General features: G+C 33.3%; 1 protein-coding gene across 3 annotated transcripts in view; it reads left to right on the forward strand.

Annotated features, from left to right (window-relative positions):
• IMMT (inner membrane mitochondrial protein) overlaps nt 1-2336 on the forward strand; it is a 46651-nt gene that overhangs the window by 10677 nt on the left and 33638 nt on the right. For all 3 annotated transcript variants that reach the window (XM_003799199.3, XM_023518780.1, XM_012811007.2), the window contains exons 2-3: nt 326-399; nt 1115-1307. In XM_003799199.3, coding sequence (XP_003799247.1) covers nt 326-399; nt 1115-1307 — 267 coding nt within the window. The remainder of the gene's footprint in view (nt 1-325; nt 400-1114; nt 1308-2336) is intronic.

The following is a 2336-nucleotide window of genomic DNA, read 5'->3' on the forward strand; positions in this document are numbered from 1 at the left end:
CTTTCTAAGAATGTGAGAAAACTCAGAAGGCATAAAGATGGACTTTTTGCTATGTAATAGTAATTTTTTGCATGGCATAGCTACCATAAGCAAAGATAAAAAGATCATAAACTGCAGAAAAACTTCCAATTAGCAGACATATAGCTAATTTCTCTTCATATATAACAAACTCTTAGATAAATTTGTATTACATATAAATACATATACTTATACTTTTGTTTAATAAAGACATTTGTTTAAAAAAGAGATGGTTTTTGTATTACCAACCCTAACAACTTCCTACATTCCTTTAACCATTTGGTTGTGATGTTTTCTTCTTTTCTAGAATTGTCTCTGTGGCAAATTTGTCCTCCGCCCATTGCGACCATGCCGTAGATACTCTACTTCAGGCGCTTCTGGGTATGTAGCATGTCTCCATGTAACCTGACCTTACACTGTATGCTGCTTAGGGCTGTGTGTTTTCCTTAAATAAGGAAATAGCTGCCTAATACCTCTTTTAAAAAGGGTACATACGCTAAAGCTTTCTGTATTGTTGTTAGGGTACCTTCTGGAGTATTTTTAGTTGTAGGTAAAAATTTGTCAATGATACATTTTTTTGTTTTTTGGTAATTGGATAGCATGCAAGGCAGACCTCCCTCACCTTGTGCTGTCTTCCAATCTGCTGCAAATAGATTGATTTCCAGGACTCAGCATATTATAACTTAAACAAGTATTTGTTCTATTTGATATTTTTGTTATCTTTTGTAAAGCATTTACTTTATTATGTTTACAGAAATGTTTACTCAAAGGAGAGGAGCCTTGAAAGTTAGTGATAATTCTTTTTTGGTTTCAAAGGAAATCTCATGACTTTGAACATCTTGAGATTTAAGTATTAAAAGGTAGATTATTCCATTTTCTATCCTAGATATTTTGTTTTAAAAAAATTTTAGTTATCCATAATTAAATGTCATTATTTTCTCTTGTAGACATGTCAGGAAAAAGTAATGTGCTGTTGTGATTTGAGTTAGTAGAGATGTGAGGTTAGTCTCTGAGACTCTTTCCTTGATGCCATATAGGAAGGTAGGTATAGGAGAGCCAAGAAATGTAAATCTGTTTCCTGTTTTCTTTTGCTCAGGTTGACTGCTGGCAAAATTGCTGGAGCTAGCCTTTTGTTTGTTGGTGGAGGTATTGGTGGCACTATCCTATATGCCAAATGGGATTCCCACTTCCGAGAAAGTGTAGAGAAAACCATACCTTACTCAGACAAACTCTTTGAGGTGGTTCTTGGTTCCGCACCTTACAATGTTCATTTGCCAAAGAAGCCAGCGGTAAGAGTTTTAAACAATATTTCAATTTATCCAGTGGAGTAAAGCATGTTGTTCTCATCTTGAAAATACTGTTATCTTTGGTCCATGAGGGATTGGTTTCAGGACCTCACCCAGCTACCAAAATCCCGTGGATGCTCAAGTCCCAGATATAAAATGGCATAGTTTTTGCATATAACCTCTGCACATTTTCCTTTAAATCATCTCTAGATTACTTATAATATCTGTTACAATATAAATAAGTAGTTGTTATACTATATTGTTTAGGGAATAATCACAAGAAAAGTCTTATGTTTAACAGATACAATTTTTAAAAATATTTTCTATCTGTAGTTGGTTGAATCTATAGATATGGAGAGCTGACTGTACTTTGTATGTATAATTTGGTGTAACTTGTCTGTTTGTTAGTTCTCTCTAATTTTAACCAATAGTAATGAATACAGACGGATTTTTATCCTTTTTGAGTTCCATAAGTGTTCTGAGTTAGTACATACCACATAGAAAATAATTTTGCAAGAGTAAGTAGAGAGTGTCTTAGGTGGAGGTAACTGTGCTGCTCTGTGGACTGAGAGGAACTGTATTTCATCACGGACTGGTGCAGCTATCAGGCTCTTAGAACACTATGAGTATGAATGTGGAATGGTCATGACACAGAACCCACATATTATGGTTAGTCATAGTCTCTTTTAGACCCTAAGGCAGTCACAGAATTTTTAGCTACCTGCTGATTCGTTGTCAGGGATATCTTGTATTTCTGAAACTTTATGTGTATTGTTTTTTTTTATTTTTTTGCAAAGTCTCAGAAAATAACTAGTATTTATAAATAAAAATAGAAGATAATTTCAAAAAACAGATCATGCCAGATCTTATAGACAATAGAAAAAGAAGAAATACTTCAAATTCATTCTACTTCATCTGGATATACCTGATATTAAAATTGGAAAAAATATATTATTATAAAGGGAAATTACAAACATATTTCACTTATATATGAGGCTGCAATATCCTAAGCAACATATTAACAAGTTGAAT

The sequence above is a fragment of the Otolemur garnettii genome, unplaced genomic scaffold, assembly GCF_000181295.1.
Source record: "Otolemur garnettii isolate 467f Iridium unplaced genomic scaffold, OtoGar3 scaffold00147, whole genome shotgun sequence".
Lineage (NCBI taxonomy): Eukaryota > Metazoa > Chordata > Mammalia > Primates > Galagidae > Otolemur > Otolemur garnettii.